At 40.4% G+C, this 21,830-nt stretch overlaps 1 protein-coding gene across 4 annotated transcripts in view; it reads right to left on the bottom strand.

Moving 5' to 3' along the window:
- FAM53A (family with sequence similarity 53 member A) overlaps positions 1–21,830 on the bottom strand; it is a 117,892-nt gene that overhangs the window by 58,765 nt on the left and 37,297 nt on the right. For 3 of the 4 annotated variants that reach the window (XM_036765374.1, XM_036765376.1, XM_036765377.1), the window contains exons 3-4: positions 11,090–11,144; positions 8,011–8,807 (exon numbers count right to left, since the gene is read on the bottom strand). In XM_036765374.1, the coding sequence (XP_036621269.1) occupies positions 8,011–8,807; positions 11,090–11,144 (852 nt within the window). The remainder of the gene's footprint in view (positions 1–8,010; positions 8,808–11,089; positions 11,145–21,830) is intronic. The other variant, XM_036765378.1, reaches the window with a different exon arrangement.

Below are 21,830 nucleotides of genomic sequence, written 5' to 3'. Positions count from 1 at the left end.
AAATCACCTTAATTACTGTTTAAAAATAAAGATTTTAAAATTAACCTTCTTTTGGAAAATCAGTTTTGTAATACCATTTGATCAAAGAATATTAATACTTAAATATAGCTATTCTTTGCTTAATGAAAAGACAAATTTTAATAAGAAAACTTTGGTACAACAGTAAAAACTACATTATCTGAAACTTTACCAACTGGAAAATTGTAGAGGATACAATTTAGTAACCAAACCAAACTGAACCAACTGCAATGTGAGCACACTTTGAAAAAAGCCTGAGAAAAGTGTAAGGCTAGTCCCTCTCTTACTTGAGAAAAACATGCTATTCCTTATACAAATATGTTAAGTAGTCTAATGGATTAAATATGGCTTATGGTCATTTCTATTCAACAAATGTTAAGGCCCACAACTAAGTTGAGATACTGTGCTAAGAACACAACGAAGAATGGTAGTAGTGCCTTCCCCACAAGGAGCTGGTCATCTATTAAGAGGGAAGGATACAACACATACAAGTTAGAATTCAATGATAACAAAAGTGACATCTAGACTAAGCATCATAAGAAAATACAAGAAAAAGACAGATCACTTTAGTAGGAAAGCCTTCTAAGAGATGAATACATGGAAGGATTTAAGGATCTGAAGCACAATGGGAGTCCCAGAGAGGGAGGACCTTAGAATGAAGACAGGAGACTGCAGGACAGGATCTGAGAAGAGCTAGCTAGCCTAGTGTGGCTGAAATATATCCCCAGTGTTTCTTCAAAGAGTGACTGAATACAATAGGCATTTGATAAGTACTTTTTCGATCATCTGTTCATTCATATAGTATGTCTGAAAGAAAGTACTAGAAAATAAGGTTGGGAATATAGGTTGAAACCAGACTAGAGAAGGCAATAAATGCCAAGTTAAGAAATTTGTATTTTCTTCTCTAGACAATGGGGAGCTAGGAAACTTTTTCGTTAGGGAGGGAGTCTGAAGATTAATTTGGCAGCTGTGTGAAAGGAAGATAAACTAGAAGTAGAGACAACAGGTCAGGGACTATTACAAGAGGCCAAGAGAGGGCTTGAACTATGCTGATGGCGGGGTTAAGGGGAAAGTTAGGGAACAACACCAAAGATGCTGTGGAGGTAAAAATGGAGAGGGCTTGATAACTGAATGGCCTGGGTGACTGGGTGAAAGAAGAGTCAAAAAATTTTGGCCTGAATGAGTCTGGGAAGATGTCAATAGCAAAACAATGAAGCTAGAAGGCAAGCCAGTTTGGTTTAGGGCAGCTAAATTTGAGGTGCTGGTATGGCAGGGGAAGGGAATAAACATTTATATGGCACCTACTATGTACCAGGCACTGTGCTAAGCACTTTAAGGCTATTATCTCATTTGGTCCTCACAACAACCCTTTAAGGTAAACATTTTTAATGCCCATTTTATAGATGACTTGCCCGTTGTCACACAGCTAGTAAGGGTCTAAGGCCAAATTTGAACTCAGGTCCTCTGACTTCGGGCCTATTATGCCACCTAGCTTCCAGGTCTAGCAGGCAGCTAGGAATTCAGGGCTAAGGCTCAGGTAAGAAGTCAGAGTCATGTTATATAGACCGGGGAGTTATATGCATAGAGAGGATGATTAAAGCCACAAGGCCAGATGAGGTGACCAAAGGGAAGAGTTGTTTCTATAAAAAGCTCATAGGATTAAAATAGAAAGAGGCCCTTAGAGAGCATCTGAGTCCATCCCCCACCCCCCCTTTTCAAGATGAGAAGACTGAGGCCCAGAGAGGAGGTGATGAAATGCCTTCATGTCTATAAAGCACTGGGTAAACCTTCCAATACTTTATCCATCTCAGTAATTATTAAGCGATTTGCTGGCCGATCAGCCGGGACAGAATGTGCATTCAGGTCACGACTCCAGAGCCAAAGCTCTTTCCATCCCCCCACAGCCTGGATCAAGACCAAGTCTCGATGCAACCCTCCTCTATAAGGAAGTCAGCCTCTAGCTACATCATTAAGAGCACCGTTTCTGTGAATGTGCCTGTACATACACCTACACTGAGATGAAGCTTTTCTGTGAAGGCTTTCAGTCTGTTTCTCTACTTTGCCACATCCTGACCAAGGATTTCAGTATTAACAACGGACTCAGACTACAAAGTCTTCGCTCCCTGGAGGGGAGTGCTCCCACAGGAGTGCTCTCTGAAGTCTGAGGCCATGTGTGTGATTTTTGTGTTCCTCTCAGCACTTCCTAGTCCAGCACCTCCCACATTTTTATTCCATGCAGGAATGAGAAATCTTTGGGTTTCAAAAGGCTGTCCAAGAACAGGAAAGTCTGCCAGGACTACTTTCTGCAAAGAGGTTCAAACAAATGCCTGCTCCTAAGGACCAGCACTTTAGTAATTCGGTAGAATATCAAAATCAAATGTCCTTGGACGAGAAGGTCACAGATTTGGAGCAAGAAGGCACGCTGGGAATCATCTAGTGTAACCCTGACTTCATGTGAAAAGAGGATAGTAAATCCCCAAAGAGGGGATTCTACCTGCTCATGGTCAAAGAGCAACTACATAGGAAAGCCACAACTCTTTCATTTTAAACAAAAACCAAAAAGCTTCCACTAACTGGGGAAGAAGCTGACACTGGACTGAGTTCAAATCCTAACTCAGGTAATTACTACGTTGGACAAGTTGCTTCACTTCTCAGCCTCAGTTTCCTCATCTGTAAAATGGAAAATAACTGCACCTACCTCTCAGTGGTGTTGTGAGGACGAAATGAGAGAATATTTGTAAAGCACTTTGCAAACCTTAAAGTACTATATAAATGCTAGCTGTTGTTATTATTCAAATCTATGTTATTAGGGAAAGATATCTCATTCATTTATACAAGAATATATTGAAAATTAGCACATCTTCAAAAGTTATTTGAGATGAATGGTATCAAGATACTCTACCAACTACACCAACCAATCATAGGAAACTTTCTTCTAAAATTAGCTATTGGCGTAGTTTTTGATCCACTGGAACTCAGCTAAGGAGATACATATTTGGTGGCAGTCCAGAGAAGCCAGACTAGAGAATACTATAAATGGGAGCACATGAGATAGATATTATGTGTTCTTATTTTTAGAACTATGATTTTTATATAAATCTGTAACTATTCTACACAACAATATGGTATCAAATGGAAAAACCTGAAGGAAATTAAGCAATAAGGAAATCCAACTTCTTTGGAATTCCAGGCTTTTAATATGATAAAGTATAAAAGGCATTGTAAATTGAGGCACTGTGAATACAACCTTATTCATATTGTTAGCTTTACTTTTTAACAAAGTTGATTTTTACTATAATTACCAAGTTGTTTTTTTTTTTTACCACAGTATCACAATAAAAATCTGTATAAACCACGTCATAGGGCACTGCACCAAATGTCTTAAGTCCTGTCTACAAGACACTGCCCCAAAATAGTAACACTTCGGCTTTCTGAAATTACTGTACACAAAGGACTGCTCTTGACAACCCCATTTCAGATGACATGCAATTGATCACAGACCAGTCTGAAGAGTTCCCAAAATGAATTACAAAATTCAACAAACCTTGATCAGGGACTTAGTACTATGTTCTGTCAGAAACAGAATGCAAAGTTAGGACTGAATTCTAGCATCTACTTAGACAATGTGCATCATAATGATGCACTGATAAGACAGATAAAGAGAAAGAGAACCTAATTTTACTCAAACGTCTATTAATAATCACCTTTTGTACTTAAGCACAACCAAACCAGCACTCTTTGTTATTCTCCTACCTACCTACCTGCATGGAAAGAAAAGAATGGACAAGACAGAGCAACGGGGAAGACAATAACAAGAAGCAACAGGATCTAGTAGGAAATAATGTAGTTACTTGGCCATTTTTCTTTTCCCTTGAAAAATCCCATGTCCTTTCTCTCTGGACCATGGCAACAGCCCTTTCATTTAGGAATGTCCCTCTCCAGGCCATAACCTCCTCAACCCAGGCCCCTTTGGCCCCTCCTTATGCCAGGGCTATTCTCTATTTCTATTTCCAAAACAGAATGAGTCCAAAGCCAGGCAGGTAGTTAATATAAAGCATCTTTTTTTTTTGGCCATTTTTACACAGAATCATAGAATTTCAGAGCTAAGAATCATCTTAGAGATTATGTCTGCTGTATGTAAATCACAATCTTTCAGGAAATAATTTATTTTGTATTAGGTGCACTTACATACTTCTTGTTTAATTTATCATAATACATGCATTACAAAACTACTTGGGCTAGAAAGCAATGATGCCTCAGCAATTCAGCCCACTAGACTTCGGCTAAATATTTCAATATACCTACTTAATCTCCTATACTTGGTTATCCAGTCTAGACATCAGGGTTTCCAATAACAATTCATCGTTTGCTCCTTTGCATAATTGATACCAAAGCCATCACAATTGAGACTATGTGCAGACTGCTGGGCTCTTTTACTCATTTTCATCTTTGGGAGAATGGGATCTTTCTGAATTGAAATGTTAGATAGTTGATCCCAGTCTAAATTTAACTTCACAGAATTTTTTTAACAATATCTCTAACATTTTTAATTTGCTAAAAGCAAGAGAAATCATCATAATTTTCCAAAGAAAAGGATTTAAATTTTCACAGCCAGAACTCTTTTGGTTCCCGAAGATCTCATTTGTGCTCTAGAGACATCCCCGTAAAAACAACATCCAAAAACTTTAACATTCACTGTCTTTCCATAATGCTAGATGTTGCACAAACTAGGTCTGGCCCATCAGAGCTCACAATCAACAATGACTGTGTAGATAAGGCACAAATAAAGGACGAAGAGACAGACAGCTACAAGAACGTGGTCACCTGAGATGTCGGGAATCCATACAGTACTGTCAGGCAGAGTGTGTCTACAAGCATTCCAAAGCCCCCACTACAATCTGGTCAACTTTAAGAATTACCTGCAGGAAGCTAGGCTGAGTAAGGAATTAGGAGGAGACAATTTGATCCAGCAGCATACGTAACACAAAGAGCTATTTGTATTACAGAAGATGCCTACCTCCCAAGGAAAGAATAGCATCTTTTCTGCAAGCAATTCAGATATATTTCAGTTTATACAACAGATGTGCTATGGAAGTTAAATATTTAAGATTAATATTTATAATCTGACTGAAACCTGCCTTTTTAGTTAAGCTTTTACTACCATGAATCACATTTTCTGGCTAATTATCAATTAAAAAGCATTTATTTAAAAGGACTACTACTAACATCAGGCACTGTGATAAGAGCTAAAGATTCCATAACAAAAATAAAACAGTCCCTGCCCTCAAGAAACTTACATTCCAATGGGTAAGATGTATATAAATGTGGGTACAGATATAGTCAGATATAGCTATATACTATAAGGCATGTGCAAAGATTCACATAAAATACGTTTACATGTCATCTGATATCTATGTGTATATATGTATATGTGTATGCATGTGCATGTACATGAATAAGCAAAGTGGTTTTGTGAAGGAGGGCACAAATTGCTGGGAGAGCACGTATTACTTGAGATGGGTTGAAGGAAACCAGGGTTTCCTAGCTAGAGGTAAGAGGTGAGAAGGAGAGGATTCCACACCTGAGGAACAGCCAGTGCAAAGGCCTGTAGGCAGAAGATGCCTCCAGGGTGAGAGCCAACAAGCATGCTAATAGGGTAGAAGTAGGAAAGGGCTAAGTTGTGAAGAGGTTTAAAATGCCAAACAGAGGATCTTATATGGGGCGTCCCAAAAATCTTGAAGCAATTTTAAGCTATAATAACTTGAGAAGTATAAATGCTACAAACTTATAAAGAAAACTTAAAAGGTTTTTAATTTTTTTAAAACTGATATGTTTTCCTAAAATTCAACATGGCCACCATCTTGTGCTCTACATTTCTCTGCTTGGCTTTTGAACTTTTTTGGTAAAAACTAATCCTATCCTTAGGATCACCCAAAGAACGAGGTCTTGATACATACACTACTGTTTGGACCCAACAGCACAAGATAAGTCTAATGGAGATAACATTGGCTGCCTGAGGTGGCCAAGGCACCACTCTACAAGGGGGTAGCCAGAAACTGTTGCGCACAAGATGGAAAGGCAGAGTGCACAATCTTCTTAAAATTTAAATTATTCAAAATTCACAAAACTAAAGCATAAAAGAAATTTAAATAAATTTTTCATTCTAGTTCTTATACCCCTAGGCAATTCTCATTTCTGTATCTTTCTTCCTGTCTGACTCAGTGCCCCTGTCTGCACCCCATTCTGTGTTCCAGGGGATGCACACCCTCACCTCGGCTTTCAGAATTCCTACTTTCCCGTAAGGCTTGGCTCAGGCGCCACCTCCTCTATGAAGACTTTCTTGATCCCCTACTGTCAAGGCTATCTTCCTCAAGAAATTTCTGCTTTGATTTACCTGTGTAAATGTTTTATTCTCCACCCCCCCAGGAGAATGTCCGTTTCTTGAGGACAGGGACTATTTCACATGTCTTTATATCTCAGTGCCTAGCACAGTACCTTGCATATAACAGACAACTGATAAATAGCTGAGGGATTGTTCAATCACCTGATAAAGTTATTATGAAGCTAGACAAAAACAGGCAAAGAAAGGCTGAGAACACGAGCATTCTCAATACAACTTTTCTCCTCTTCAGATGAGCTCTTGGAGAACATCTGGAGTTTTGTTTTTTGCTAAATTGAACTACTGGTATTAAAGACAGCAAGTCATTTTCCGAAATTCTGTTCTTTACCGTAAGTTAATATTCCCTATTACCACTGTTGTGGTCTAATTGAGAGAGTCCTATTTCTCTCCCTCTAGCTTTGAGGCTAGTGCAGCTTTGTGTTGGAGAAAAAGAGAAAATTTTTAAGAAAGAACTTGCACCACTCAAACCTACCATGGTATTTTTCTAGAAAAAATAAAATCAGAGTATTGAGGCATTCTAAGTGAATACCTTAATTTCACTAGGTGGAATGCAAATCCCTTAGACCTCACTATACCAATCAAGGGCACATTCAGTAGAATCCAAATACAGCAACAAGAACAACAGTCAACTCAAGAGATAAGTCAGCCCCTTCCTCAGCAGTAAACAGGTGACTGGAGAGGTTTGGCTCAAAGACTTCTACCATAATCTTATCTACTTACAAAAATAATGAAGAGTATTTCAAAATAACTTTAATCTTGTTTAATTTAGGATTTCTTCTTTTCCAACCATTTCCTCTCATAACCAACTTAAAAGCACCACACTTAACAAGAGCTCCTAAGAGCATAATAGCATATATTAAATGAGTGTGTCCACAGACTTACTGGTCTGGACTCAAGCACAAGACTGCAGCAAACACTGTTTTTAGTTCATTAGATGCTGGAAGAGGCAGTGTGGTGTAGTAGAGTGCCAGATCTGGAGTCAGAAAGAGGTGGGTTCGAGTCCTGACTCGGACATACACTACCTATGTCACCATGAGCACGTTCATCTCTGGGTTCCAAGTGACTCTCTTAAGATTATAAATTGCAGATGAACTACTGATCTGCTTGGCAGAAATAGTTTCCAGGAGTTTCCTCAACGAAATCAAAGATTCAGATTCTCCAAAAAATGTATCCCAATAGAATGATCCTAAGGAGCGAACTTAGTGAAGGAATAGAATGAAGCCTCCCAACCTTATCTTTCATTAACTTAAAAAAAAGTCAGCAGGGACATGTGAGAAAAGGGGAGGATAACAACTCCTTGCAATCAGATTGCAAAACCTTACCTAAATCTATCAGTCAACAACCACTACTTGGGAACACCCTGAAATGAAAGTATTTCAACATCTGGGTTCTCTAAATGCGTGAAGTACCAAATAAGAATCTGCTACAAAAGAGAAATATCAAACAGAGAGCTCAAAGAATGAACCCTCCAAAGTTTTACCCCACAAGATCCAAGCTGCAGAGCCCAGCTAGAGCTCACCCTCTGCTGAGGCGACATGACATCCCACACCAGAAGGGTTTCTAAGCCCTACCGAACAAAGTAAAAAGCTCACCCGTGTCATTTTAAAAAAGTCTAAAGATGGGCGACTCCACCGTACATCTTCCTCTCGTCTACGCTTTAGCCGGCTTTTCTTTTCGTTCAGTACACAAGGCTGTGAGCGGCATCTCAACAAGCCTTGGCGCCGACTAAGCTCTGGTGTGGACGTGGGAGTGCTATTAGCTGAAGGCAAGAGATTCCCTGCCTCGGGAATGTGCTCCTGGGAGAGAGAGAGGCGACGCCTGGGGTTAAAATCACAAGGTCCTGCAGAATTCCAGCGGATGCTGGAATTGGTGCTGCCCTCACTGCCGTCCACAAAGCCGCTGCTGGCCGAAGAGGGCCTGGGCACTGGAGATGTGTGGAAGCTAGTGACAGGGAATACATTCTGCAGCGACAGGATGCTCTGGGGCAGGCTGATGCTGGTGCTTCTCTGCAGGGTGGCGCTGCCGCCACTGTTGCAGCGCTGCAAGGTGGCACTGCCGCCACTGTTGCATCGTCTTTTGGAGACTGGAGTCCAGACCTTGGAACTGCCAGGTTTCCATGGCGACCGGCAGCGAGCCAGCTCATCGGGCTCCGACAGGGATCGACAGTGTCGCTTGGGAGGCGGGGCCAGAGGCTGCCCAGAGTTTTCATTCAGGTTGAGTTCACTGATCCATCCTGACACCATCGATGGGCTGGGGGATTCTTTCTGCCACTGGAGACACATGTTTGCTGAACTAAATGGGCATGATGGGAAAGGGAAAGCTGAAACCTTGGTCACTTCAGTTCGGATTGGACATCCTCCATTCAACACTTTCCAAGGATTTTCTTCTACTGAAGGAAACAGGGAAGGACAGAGATCAGCAAGGAAGAGGGACAAGGGGAAAAAGCCAATTAGCAGGAAACAAGTTCAAAGATGCCACTGCAAAATGAATTCAACACTTGACCAATACAAGGTCAGGTCTTAGGGCTTTCTACTAAAAGTTAAAAAGCTTATAGCAACCTAGTTTCTCCTCGCCAATTAGTTTTCAGTTATTCGTTGGAATTCCCATTTTGAACCGAACTTACTATATTAGCTACCAAGAAAATTCCTATACATAGGATATAAGCAACAACAGATCTGTAAAATACTTCAGAAAAGACATTTAGCCCACCTGCACTTAAACACAATCTTTCAGAAGGTGACTCAGGCTTCTTAGTAGCTTTATAAAGACAACATTTTTACTCCTAAAAATATTAACACATATATATTCCAAAATAAGTTATTTCCTGTCTATCAGAATTCTAGGAATTAATCTGCTTTTTAGTAGCTCCATGAAATGAAACCAATCTTATTTTCAGTTACCTGAAATAAAGACCTATTTTTTTATTTTTTAACTATTTACTTCAAATGAAAATAATTTTTCCTTAAAGTTGCATGAGATAGTTTAGATATCTTAAACAATCACAGATCACAGATTTAGACCTATACAAAACCTTTGAATCCATCACTTAACTATTTTACAGTGGGGGAGACTGAGGCCTAGAAAGCTAAGTGACCTGCCCTAGGTCATACAAGCTATAATTCTCCAGAGATAGGAGTAAATCCCATATATTCTGACTCCAGTTCCAGGGCTCTTTCCCCAGAACTATACAGGACTTCATCTGGATGCTCAAGGTTACTGCTGACCATAGGATATACATAATAAAAACTTCATTAAAATCCTAGAAAGGGCTGCCGTTATTAGATTTATCATCATTTATAAAGATACAAAGAACAACTTCTATTTTTTCCTCATTAAGCTAACAATTATCTAACACAAACGAAGATATCAAATATATTCCTTTTTATTTAATTTTACTAAGATTTTGCTGTTATCTCATTTTTATTACTCTGCTTACAGGTAAAATATTCTTTTTATTAACTTTTAAAAAGTATTTATACTTACTAATATGTTATAGTAGGTAACAATATTCTTTTTCGTTCTTAAAGAAAGCTAAAACTTTAATAGAGATGACTGCATGTACCTCCTGACATTGTCATACCATATAATGTACTCAAAAGCAAAAATAATTCCCTCATTTTTAGTTGTCTAAACAAAGCTTTTACTTACTAGCTCTAGTATTTCGAACTACCAGACAAAGCTTTAAGAACTTGAGAAGCCTCGTCCAGCTTGGAGGCAGGGGCTGGAGGAGGGGAGGCATTAAAGCTACTGGCCAAACCTCAGACTCCTTCAAACTGCTTTTTCCAACTACATTCAGTATAATCCACAACTGTTCTTAAATATTTATAATGATGGGTAAAAATAACCGACAAACCTAATATAAAAATTAAAAGGAAAACCCCTCTCATGTTAAACAGCTTTTCAAGCTTGGTTGCAAAACTGACAACTTAAACCAATTGGAATCAAGTGTAATGTCTCTCATTCTCTAAATTAGGCAAAATTAAATAACTTCGATACTGAGAAATTCTCAGGTTATCCAAGAATTATAATGTAAGCAAAACATTGGCTTCATTTTCTGAGTACAAGATGAGGCGGCGGGCTTCTTCTCCTGGAGCTGCACAGGACACCATGTGCCTGACATCAAGATACGAAACGATTTAATCAAGTATTCCAACTATATCCAGCTAGTGTTCATAGCAACATTTTAAACAGTACGATTTCCCTTCCTTTCATTTAAAAATAAATCGAAATACACTTCTTTCCCAAGTATTTAACTTCATTCTTACCTTCTTTTAAATCAGATTTTTTTTTAAAAGTCTGCTAAAAGGCACCCTCTGCCACATGGGCCTAGAACATGATCGTGGCACCCAAAGATGCGAGTCATGCTTGTCATTCCCCTAACAGCTACCTCAAGAGAAAGTCTCAAAAGGGGATGGGGATGTGAAGAGAGCATTTAGACATACCAAATGATATGGAACAAAAACATCTTACAAGAGCTTTTACTATGCAAAGCAGATCACAAGCAGAAAACTAATAACCAGTGATTCGTGGTATTGTCCCAAGGCCAGCTCAGACCAGCAGGCTCTGCAGCAGCAGGTCCCAGCCCCCATTTCACCTGATTTGCAACAGAAAGGCTGCTGAGCGCCCCAATTACCTCAGTGTCTCACAGCCAGGGCTTTTAGAAGAACTTACCATTGATTTCGAAAGGGAACAAGCTGCCACTTTTGTTCAGCTCCTCAGATGAGTACTGAAATTAATCAGAGAAAGAGGTTTCAACACCACAAACTATACATGGTGTGAAAGAAAATGAGCACAAAACTGTGTCAGAAAATAGTTAAATGCTTTAGAACTCAATTCTGTTTCTTGGCAAACTTTTTTGCTTCAAAATTTTAAAAGGAAAACTTGGACCTCTTGGATGTCTATTTGGGTACCTGGGCTCTTAAAGTGAAGCTAAAAACAAAACCTCCGGCTGCCTCACAGCAGTCCTAACTAACCTCTCTCCTAACTAAACTGTAACTTGATTCAAGAGGAATCAGTCTGATGCTTACTTTTCCCTTAAATCTATTCCTCCTCCTTCCCCTGCACCCGGGCTACTCTCAGGTTTCTTCTAGCTTGTGCGGATGGGTGGGGAGGGGCGGGGGGTGCTTTGCCTCTTACCTCCAAAGGGAAACCTGCTCAGATTGGGGTGGAGGGGAAGTAAGTCTCACATTAAGGCTTCAGAAAGAACTCAAAGTAACACCACATGGCTAGTCTGGGGGAAGAGAGTAGCTCAAATCGGAAATTTCACCTGAGTAAAACACTCCAGCTAAGGAAATTCTCTCCAGTGACATCCATCAGAAACTGCTCCATCTGAGGGAGCAGAGCAGGCCTGGGGCTTGGAGCCAGGATGGGTCCAAGCAGCAGCAGAAAGGAAAGAACACTATTTGGAATCCAAACCTGGGGGTTCAAGTCCAGGCTCTGAGGGGCCAACCTGAGCAACTCTGGGTAATTCACCTCCTTGTCTGGCCTGCTTCCTCCTCAGTAAAATGAAGGGTGTGGACCTGGTGAGATCCAATGATCCTTCTAGCTCTCAGTCTATAATCCTGCCTACACTACCACCTTGCAAATCTGACCCTGGAGTTAACTGAGGTTTAGGAGTAAAATCTCAATTTTGAAAAATCCTGACCTTTCATTTGTCAAAGATTAATGGATTTTCTGTGAACTTAATTTTACATCTATGTTTTTAAAAAAAGAATTAAAATGTTAAGTTATATAAACTCATTAACCAAGTATGTAATTGTTGCCTTAGAGATATCTCTAATGGCATTATCTGAGCTTAAAAATTCATAATCAACTCTAATTCCAAGACTCACAACTTCACAAATTAATTGGCAGGATCATAAAATATCTACTAAGCCGTACATAAATATATCATACTGGAGACTGTTACTTCCCCCTCCTTAAAGAGAGAAGAGATCTATCCATTAGCTTTTCCCCTTATCTACAAGTGCCTCATCTTCCACAAAGCCTCTTTGAGACCTCAGGTACGCTATTTTAACATGCACCTCTATGCCAAATTGTATTATCATTATCTATGTGTACATTTATTCCATCTCTCCTCACTAAACTATAACCTTCTTAAGGGAAGGGAAGCACAGTTTATTTGTCTGCGTGTTTTCCTCAGGCACTTCACAAATACTTAATGTTGTCCAATATCTAGTGTAGTCATCTTAATCATAAAGCTACCTCATCATATATAAACTTAGAGGAAGTCTGCATTGAGTTAGCCAATTTCAATCCATCGGGCATAAGCTCAATGACAGTAGCAGAGGACAAACAGGCACGGGGAAGGATCAAATCACACCATGAGGGGCTGAAGGAACTGGGGATATTTGGCCTGGAAAAGAGAAAGCTTTGGGAGACACGATAGCTGTTCCAGACACTTAGCAGGTAAGGAGACTTTATGACTGTTGCTTTATGTGCACCTTGTGGGGTAGAGATGATCATTTTTAAAAACCATATTAAAAAGCAATTTTAACATGAACAGTTTTTTTATTCATGCCCACATTCTGAACTATTCCCCATAGAATGCCTCCATGACTTGATATTCATTCTTTCCTATCAGTCTGCATCTGAAAAAATGAGACGCTTGTATGTTTTTCAAGACAGAAAAAAGGTTTGATTATTTTAACAAGCCTCCTCCTTTATGAGCTTTTTTTTGGGATCCTAGGTTTTGTTTTGTGTACGTGTGTTTTATTATTATTAAACCAAAAAGAAGATAGTATTGTTCTAAGACTTCCTTTCTAGATATAAGATCAGTTATTAAGTAAACATCCTTGAGCAATGAAAAATTTATACTGTTTGTTAATGCGAAGTTCTACCCATGTTAAGACCTTGAACTCTGAGGTCACAGCAAAAATGCTTAATATAGCATTGTAAGAAATACTTAAGGAAATTAAGACTACCATTCCCAACTTGCTAGAAATACTTTCAAGTATTTTTCAAATTAACGAGCCATTAGAGATGTTTCATTTCCTTACCTGGATAAAGAAAAAGAGCAAAAGTCTTTGCTACTAAATAGCTAAAGGATTTGGGAATCTCAGACTCTAAATGAGGATTCAGATCATAAACACAAATTAAGGATGAAAGGGGGTGATATGAACTAGTTAATTTAGTAAATGTTTCATTAAGATTAAGTGCCTTAGTTTTGTCCAGTCATTAAGTTTTATGTACCTTAACATTAACACAGCTGGTATGTGAACAAGACACTTTGTACACTTCCTTTAAAAGGCAAATATTTCACTATAATCCCTGGCTAAGAATGGAGAAAAACGAAAACATTCTGTGGTAAAAACAGAAATCTGGCAATTTGAACTTGGCTATATTTGATAAAAGCAGATTGGGCTACTCATGGTAAAGTCTTTTCCAAGATCCCTACTTTGGCCCTGTGAGCCCATAACAAGTCAGCATCACTTCACTTTCTCAACCTTCCACGTTCTTCTTGGCAAAGCGAGGACAGCAAACCCTCTACGACCCATACCTCAACAGAATGTGCTTCATCAGCTTGCCATTATTATCCAAAATCAATTTCCTGAAGTTTTGAGATTTCCTAAAAATGAATCCTAGGGGGAGGGACTGAATTTAATTCTGAATAAGGTTGATGCATTTAAAATTCTCATTTCACCAAATACTAAGCTACCAACATACTGTATTATGATCTGGAACCAAACAGAAAAATCATTTTCCTCTTATTCTACATCCAACAATTCTAGGACAAATTACGGACCTCTACTGCCTTAGAAAGCACCATACTAATTCAATGTAGGGCAGGTATGGGACAAAGGATCACTGTGCACATGAAAAAGTTTGAGAGGCTAAGAGCCATGCATGGTGGCGCCTAAGACAACTTCCACAACCCTAAACCACTTGTACTGGTGACCTGTGAGAACAAGGCCCACACTGACTACTACAAACAACACCTCATCATTCCAACCACCCTTGGAGAGGGCGAATGCAAGTACTGTCACTTCTGTTCTATTTGCCTGTGACCACACAGCTAGAGTCAGAGTCAAGATTTGAACCTAGGGCACCTGACTCCACAGCAAGCCTCCTTCTCATGCATATGCTGCCTGTCACTAAAAATAAAAACAATGAAAATTTTCCCAAGATTATATAGCTTCAAACTCTAACCTTTCCATAATTTCAGGAATGAGACACGTTTTCACTGAAACTGATATCCAACCAAATAGATTAATAATAAAACATTTAAAAGGCAAACAAGAACATGACAGAAGCACCCTACAATCTTAAATATCTATAAATGCACTGTGGCTACCATTAACCTTTATGGTCTTCTGGGCAAATCTTCAACACTTTCCAATGCACAATAAATATTAAACATTTACCAATCACTTCTTTGATCATCAACCTTTGAAACTACAAGTCAGGCATGGAAAAGCATAGCCAAGGAAAAGGCCAAGAATAATTCTTATGTCATTAAAAAGTTATAATTCTATGGCTAAGAAACTAGTCTAACATTTCCAACTCCCATGATTTTGGAAGTCACAGAAGAGTTTTTGGACCTAGATTTATCATAAATACCGAACACTCAAAGGCAATTAGCTTACAAGACTTGTGCTCAGAGCAGCTACTGAAAAGAGAGCCAGTATCTCAGAGCATACCATTTCTGTGGTTTAAATACAAAAGCATACACGGGACTGAAGGAATGTGAGCTAAAACTCCAAATAAGGCAAATTATGTTGGTGTAAAATATTTTGACCTCTAGCAATTTTTTTTGGAGGTGGAAGGCAGGGCAATTGGGCTTAAGTGACTTGTCTAAGGTCACACAGCTAGAAAGTGTGTCAAGTGTCAGAGGCTGGATTTGAACTCAGGTTCTCCTGACTCCAGGGCCGGTGCTCTACTCACTGCACCACCTAGCTGCAACCTCTAGCAATTTTTTAAAATCTACATGTAAATACGAATCTCAAGAAAGGGGAAAAAAAAGGTGAGGAAGGTGAGCTCTCAGGAATCCTGCCTCAAAGGAAAACCAAATCTATCTGTAAATGAACTAGGAATACTTGAGAATATTGTTAAAGTACATGAACATTCGGATAACCTGGCACCATTCTACCATGAAAAAGAATAGCCAAGAAGGTAGAGTGGATGGGTTGAGAATTGTACCAAAACGGTACATCCACCTCCATGGAATCACCGACCCCTTGGGGTCTGGACAAAATCCACAGGAGCCTCTTGGCTAAAGGCCTGTTACAAACACCTTTGCACTGGCTTTCCTAAAAGCAACCATTACACCATCATCCATCATGGCATTCACATAGCTCTGTACTCCACAGCAATAACAGCAATCACATTTCTATAAACCAGGCCTATGGGCCACTTACAGCCCAAGGGCTGCAGGTTGTGCAGGCCTACTACAAACCCTTAAGATCTACAAAGTGCTTTCCTCCCAACAACTCTGGAAGGGACTGGTGCCATTGAAACTCAAGAGGGATAAATGTAAAGTCTTGAATTTGGGTACAAACAAATCAAATCAAGAGGCCTGATTAGATAACAGTTCTTAAAGAAGATCTGGATGTCTGAGTGGTCTGCAAACTCAAGCAGTGAGTGACTTGGTAGTCAAAAAAGTTAGAGAGCTCTTGGGGTGTAATAAGGAGGGCCGAGCTTCCAGAAAGAGCGGGGTGGAAGCTCCACTGCAGATCGCTGTCAGACCTGGAGTACTGTGTTTACTTCTGGGCATCACAATTTAAGGACACTCATAAACTAGACAGCATCCAGAGGATGAAGGACCTCGTCAAATGAGGGTCTGCTGAAGGAAAAGGGCAAGGTGAGCCATGTAGAGAAAACTCAATTCAGCCTTGATGTGAAGATAAACTTCCTGACAATGAGGGCTGCTTCTATCAGTGGTGGGCTCCTTCTCCTTGGCTCTACACCACTTAGCATCTAGAGGGTCACTGCGAAGACAAGATAGCCTCTGTACAGGGCCTGCCCCCTCCATCGCTCAGATTCTGACATTCCTGAAGCACCACCCCCATTTCATAGACCAGAAAATAAGGCTTGGGTGGAATGGCTTGCCTGAGATGGCACAACTAAGAAGCAGCAAAGACAGGACGAGATCCCAAGTACCCTTGACTGTAGTCATGCCACTTCCATTAAATGAGATGAACACATACACAGAGATCATTCAGATCTTTAGATTCTCAGCAGAACTGAAGTGGTTCAGCAAGTATGAGACAAGTTAATTCTGAATCAGGAAAAAGTTACGTTCCATTATTACTGAACTGAAACGAAAAAGTTCATTTTCTAATTCACATTAAGGATAAGAGTTCAAGTCTTAACAAGTCCTATGGAAATTTTCCTGCACTAGTCCAACTAAATTATACAAACACATTTATCTCCCTAGCAGCTGGGCCAATTCAATGGCTCCTTCTATTAGTGGGTTTTACAACAAAGTAGAGAAGAATGAGCCAGAAGGCCAAATCAAAGACCTAAGCTTCAGTTTTCAATCTATCCATTTACAAGCATTTCCTGAGTGTCCATGTGTTAAACAGATGACCCAAAGATTAAAAGCAAAGTGATCAGGAGTCAAGACGGCAGCTGGAAAGCAGGGACTGGCCTAGGGCTCTCCCCCAGGAGAGCCCTACCAAACACCGGTAAAAAATGGCTCTGAACAAATTCTAGAACTGCAGAACCCACAAAATAGCAGAGGGAAGCAGGGCTCCAGCCCAGGACAGCCTGGATGGTCGCTGGGTAAGGTCTATCACACAAAGCTGGGAGCAGAGAGGGGAAGAGCCTAGCGTGGGCTGAGCCCAGACCAACCAGACCTGGAACCAGGCTGAACAGGTCCTAGCACCCTGAATCAGTTAGCTGTGGCAGTTAACAGACTTCTCAACCCACAAACACCAAAGACAACAGAGAAGGTTAGTGGGAAAAGCTGCAGGGGACAGAGTGAAAGGAGTTCGAAGTTCGTCCACCACCCCGGAGGCAGCGGAGGAGGTGCAGCTACAGAACTACAGTTGCAGTTGCTTCCCACCACAGGCCCACCTGGTGGGAGGAATTAAGTGGCGGACCCCAGTGGGAATGCAGAGCCTGCTTAGATATGAGTCCCATCCGGGTTGGCAGTTCTTAAGGGAGGAAGAGCACTGGTGTGGTAGAGCTTGCTGTGCAGAAAAAGCTCTGAAAACAACAGCGCAGCCCCTCAAGCTTGGGACAAAGTACTCTCTACTCTACAAGCAGTCATACCCCGACGAAAAACGCTGGGAACATGGCCAGGCAGGAAAAACGGATTCAGATTCAGACTCAGACTTTGGAATCTTTTTCTGGTGACAAAGAAGACCAAAACATACAGCCAGAAGTGAACAAAGTCAAAGAGCCTACATCAAAAGCCTCCAAGAAAAACATGAACTGGTCTCAGGCCATGGAAGAGCTCAAAAAGGATTTGGAAAAGAAAGTTAGAGAAGCAGAGGAAAAATTGAGAAGAGAAATGAGAGTGATGTGAGAAAACCATGCAAAACAAGTCAATGACTTGCTAAAGGAGACCCAAAAAAATACTGAACAAAACAACGCCTTAAAAAATAGACTAACTCAAATGGCAAAAGAGCTCCAAAAGCCAATGAAGAGAAGAATGCCTTGAAAGGCAGAAATAGCCAAATGGAAAAGGAGGTCCAAAAGACCACTGAAGAAAATACTACCTTCAAAATTAGATTGGAGCAAGTGGAAGCTAGTGACTTTATGAGAAATCAAGATATTATAAAACAGAACCAAAGGAATAAAAAAGTAGAAGACTGTGAAATATCTCATTGGAAAAACCACTGACCTGGAAAATAGATCCAGGAGAGATAATTTAAAAATTATTGGGCTACCTGAAAGCCATGATCAAAAAAAGAGCCTAGATATCATCTTTCAAGAAATTATCAAGGAAAACTGCCTTGATATTCTAGAGCCAGAGGGTAAAATAGAAATTGAAAGAATCCACGGATTGCCTCCTCAAAAAGATCCCAAAATGAAAACTTCTAGGAATATTGTTGCCAAATTCCAGAGCTCCCAGGTCAAGGAGAAAATACTGCAAGCAGCCAGAAAGAAACAATTTGAGTATTGTGGAAAACACAATCAGGTTAACACAAGATCTAGCAGCTTCTACATTAAGGGACCAAAGGGCTTGGAATATGATATTCTGGAAGTCAGTGGAGCTAGGATTAAAACCAAGAATCACCTACCCAGCAAAACCGAGTATAATGCCCCAAGGCAAAATATGATTTTCAATAAAATAGAAGACTTTCAAAGCTTTCTCAGTGAAAAGACCAGAGCTGAATAGAAAATTTGACTTTCAAACACAAGAATCAAGAGAAGCATGAAAAGGTAAACAAGAAAGAGAAATCATAAGGAACTTACTAAAGTTGAACTGTTTTGTTTACATTCCTACATGGAAAGATGATATGTGTAATTAATGAGACCTCAGTATTAGGGTAGCTGAAGGGAATGTGTGTATATACACACACACACACACACACACACAGAGGGCACAGGGTGAGTTGAATATGAAGGGATGATATCTAAAAAAAATAAAATCAAATTAAGGAATGAGAGAGGAATATATTGAGAGAAGGAGAAAGGGAGAGATAGAATGGGGTAAATGATCTCACATAAAAGTGGCAAGAAAAAGCAGTTCTGTAGGAAGGGAAGAGGGGGCAGATGAGGGGAAATGAGTGAATCTTGCTCTCACTGGATCTGACTTGAGAAGGGAATAACATACACACTCAATTGGGTATCTTACCCCACAGGAAAGAAGGAAGAAGGAGATAAAAAAGGGGGAGATGATAGAAGGGAGGGCAGACAGGGGAGCAAACACATTTGAAAAGGGACAGGGCCAAGGGAGAAAACTGAATAAAGTGGGACAGGATAGGGAGGAACAAAATATAGTTAGTCTTTCACAACATGAGTATTGTGGAAGGGTTTTACATAATGACACGCATGTGGCCTATGTTGAATTGCTTGCCTTCTTAGGGAGGGGGAGTGGGGAAGGAAGAGGGGAGAGAATTTGGAACTTAAAGTTTTAAAAGCAGATGTTTAAAAAAAAAGTTTTTGTATTTAACTATGTAATAAGATATACAGGCAATGGGGCACAGAGATCTATCTTGCCCTACAAGAAAGTAAGGGAAAAGGGGATGTGGGGGGATTGGGGTGACAGAAGGGAAGGCTGACTGGGGAACAGGACAATCAGAATATATGTCATCTTGGAGTGGGGGGCAGGGTAGAAATGGGGAGAAAATTTATAATTCAAACTCTTGTGAAAATCAATGCTGAAAACTAAAAATATTACATAAATTAAAAAAAAAAAAGCAAAACGATCCCTGCTTTCAAGAAGCTTCCATTCTCTCAGGAGAGGCAACAGTACACACAAGGACACACAAAATAAGTACCTACATGCTAAATACGTGAAAGGAGTCATAGGTTAAAGGGAGGATGGAGAAAGTCTCATGTTGGAGGTAGTACTTGATTTTCGTCTTTAAGGACATGAAGAACTGTAAGGAGTGGAGGTGAGGAGAGAAGGCTTTCCAACCATGGGACACAGCTTACACAGGCAGAGGATAGAATTTGTGTAAAGAACAGCAAGAAGCCAATTTAACTAGACTAAGTTTCTTAACCTACGGTCCATGAACTTCTTTTTAAAAATTTTAATAATTATTTCAATGCAAACCATTTTCATGCACTTAAGAATCTTGTGAGGAGGCTTCAGACTTCTCCAGACTTCCCAAGGGGCACATTACACAGAAAAGGTGAAGGAGCCCTGGGCTGGACAAAAAAAAAAGTAAGTCTGGAAAAGGCTTTAAAGGCCAAACAAGAGAGTTTCTTCTACGTGACCTAAGAAGTAGTATGGAGGCACCAGTCCACGAGCTGGAGATCCCAGAATTAAGACAATGGGAAAAACGAGCAACAAAAAAAGAAAAGATATCAATATCAATATGAGTTCATTTTCCAAAAAGAAGGATCACTGATTAATTCCAGAGAGAACAGTTTCAGTGGAGGGCTAAGCACAGAATTAAACCAATCCAACAAAGTCTCTAGAACCAAAGACTCAAACTGTCATGGTGATTTCAGCTGTATTTCATGGAGCCATGTAGCTTCACTGTAACACACACACACATGCACACACACCCACCAAACCCCAAAACTTTTACATACAAAGTATTCCTTACAGTGGCATTTTTCCTGCAGTTTCCACCTAAGGATCCTCATTCTGCCTTACAAAACTGCATAGAAGTACTATAACTCTCTGTGGATGGCAAGGTGATGTTGTGGAGTAGAAAGAGTCCTCTGTGTAGAGCTAAAAGCCTGGTTCAAGTCCCAGATTTACTACTTTACTGGTGACATCTTGGACCATTCCCAGCTCCAGGCTAGTGTTATGAATCTGGACAGGGCTGTGACCTCTACTGAGAGGTCAGACCAGCCACCTTTCAAAGGAGTCCAAACCACCCCAACTATATCTGGAAAAATTTGGTACCTTCCAGAAAAGTAAGGTGCTCTGAGAGATTTGCACTGACTAGTTCTGGGCTATTCTGTAATCTCTGTGTTTTCTGAACTTATTTACAGGTTCCTATGAGTCTATTATATTTTCTGCATTATCTGTGAAATGACATGAGGGTCATCCTGTAAATCTCCCCGCAAAAAGCTGCTTATTCTTGTTGCCTCTGCTTTGCCATCTCTGCTCCCCCTGCCCCGAACCTCCCCCCACCCCACCCAGGAACATACCCAACCCAAGGCTCTGACCTGGGCTATCTTCTAACCCTACACTTTTTTTTGATGATCTCATCAGCACGAATGAGTCCAATTATCATTTATTCGGCCCTAGTTTCCCAAGTTTTCTTTCATCACTAAATATCTGACATCTCAAAGCAGGTATTCTATAACCATCTTCAACTCAACATGTCCAAAACAGTCCTCTCATTCTCTTTCCCTCCAAATCCACTCTCTTCAAAGCTTCCCTCTTTCTGCTGAAGGCATAATCTCCCCTCCAAGTCACCCAGGTTCACAATCCCAGAATCATACTTGATCCACACTCATCCTCATCCCACACATCCAAAGAGCTGCCCAATCTTGACATCTCTACCTCCACCACATGTCTGCCTAAATAAACCCCCTTCCTAGACTCAGAGTCATCATCCACCCTAGCTCAGGCCCTCACAGCAGCTCTTGTCTAGACTACTGCAAGGACCTAATTGGTCTCCCCCTGCTCCAAACAGTTCCCTCAGACTCAGCATCCCATCTCTCTGCTTTCCCTGCCCAGGATCCACTCCTCTTGAGGTCTTCGTGCTGCTGCTTAGGATGCCTGGCTCTCCTGCCTCATGACCTTGCATGATTTGGGCAGGTGGCGGAATCCATCCCTCACAACACACACACACACACACACACACACACACACACACACAGAACATAAGCTCCT

This window comes from Trichosurus vulpecula, chromosome 6, assembly GCF_011100635.1.
Source record: "Trichosurus vulpecula isolate mTriVul1 chromosome 6, mTriVul1.pri, whole genome shotgun sequence".
In the NCBI taxonomy this organism is placed as follows: domain Eukaryota; kingdom Metazoa; phylum Chordata; class Mammalia; order Diprotodontia; family Phalangeridae; genus Trichosurus; species Trichosurus vulpecula.
This window is presented reverse-complemented; position numbering and strand designations above follow the sequence as displayed.